This window comes from Fulmarus glacialis, unplaced genomic scaffold, assembly GCF_000690835.1.
Source record: "Fulmarus glacialis isolate BGI_N327 unplaced genomic scaffold, ASM69083v1 scaffold22868, whole genome shotgun sequence".
Taxonomy (NCBI): domain Eukaryota; kingdom Metazoa; phylum Chordata; class Aves; order Procellariiformes; family Procellariidae; genus Fulmarus; species Fulmarus glacialis.
The window spans coordinates 1-236 of NW_009226644.1; the positions used below are offsets into that span (position 1 = coordinate 1).

The following is a 236-nucleotide window of genomic DNA, read 5'->3' on the forward strand; positions in this document are numbered from 1 at the left end:
GCTGTCTCCCGGGCGCCCCCCATTAGCCCCCGTGTCGTTTCTCCGCAGCAAGACCAAGGTGAAAAGGAGAACCCCATGCGAGAGCTGCGCATCCGCAAGCTCTGCCTCAACATCTGCGTTGGGGAGAGCGGGGACAGGCTCACCCGAGCGGCCAAAGTGCTGGAGCAGCTGACGGGCCAGACCCCCGTCTTCTCCAAAGGTGAGGGGCGAGTTTTCCTGCCGGCTGCCCAGGAGCA

General features: G+C 64.8%; 1 protein-coding gene across 1 annotated transcript in view; it reads left to right on the plus strand.

Annotated features, from left to right (window-relative positions):
- The first annotated feature begins 26 nt into the window (after nt 1-26).
- Nucleotides 27-236, plus strand: part of RPL11 (ribosomal protein L11) — a 3,619-nt gene continuing 3,409 nt past the window's right edge. The window contains exon 1 of the mRNA XM_009582882.1: nt 27-199. Within this exon, the coding sequence (XP_009581177.1) occupies nt 76-199 (124 nt within the window). The 5' untranslated portion in view covers nt 27-75. The remainder of the gene's footprint in view (nt 200-236) is intronic.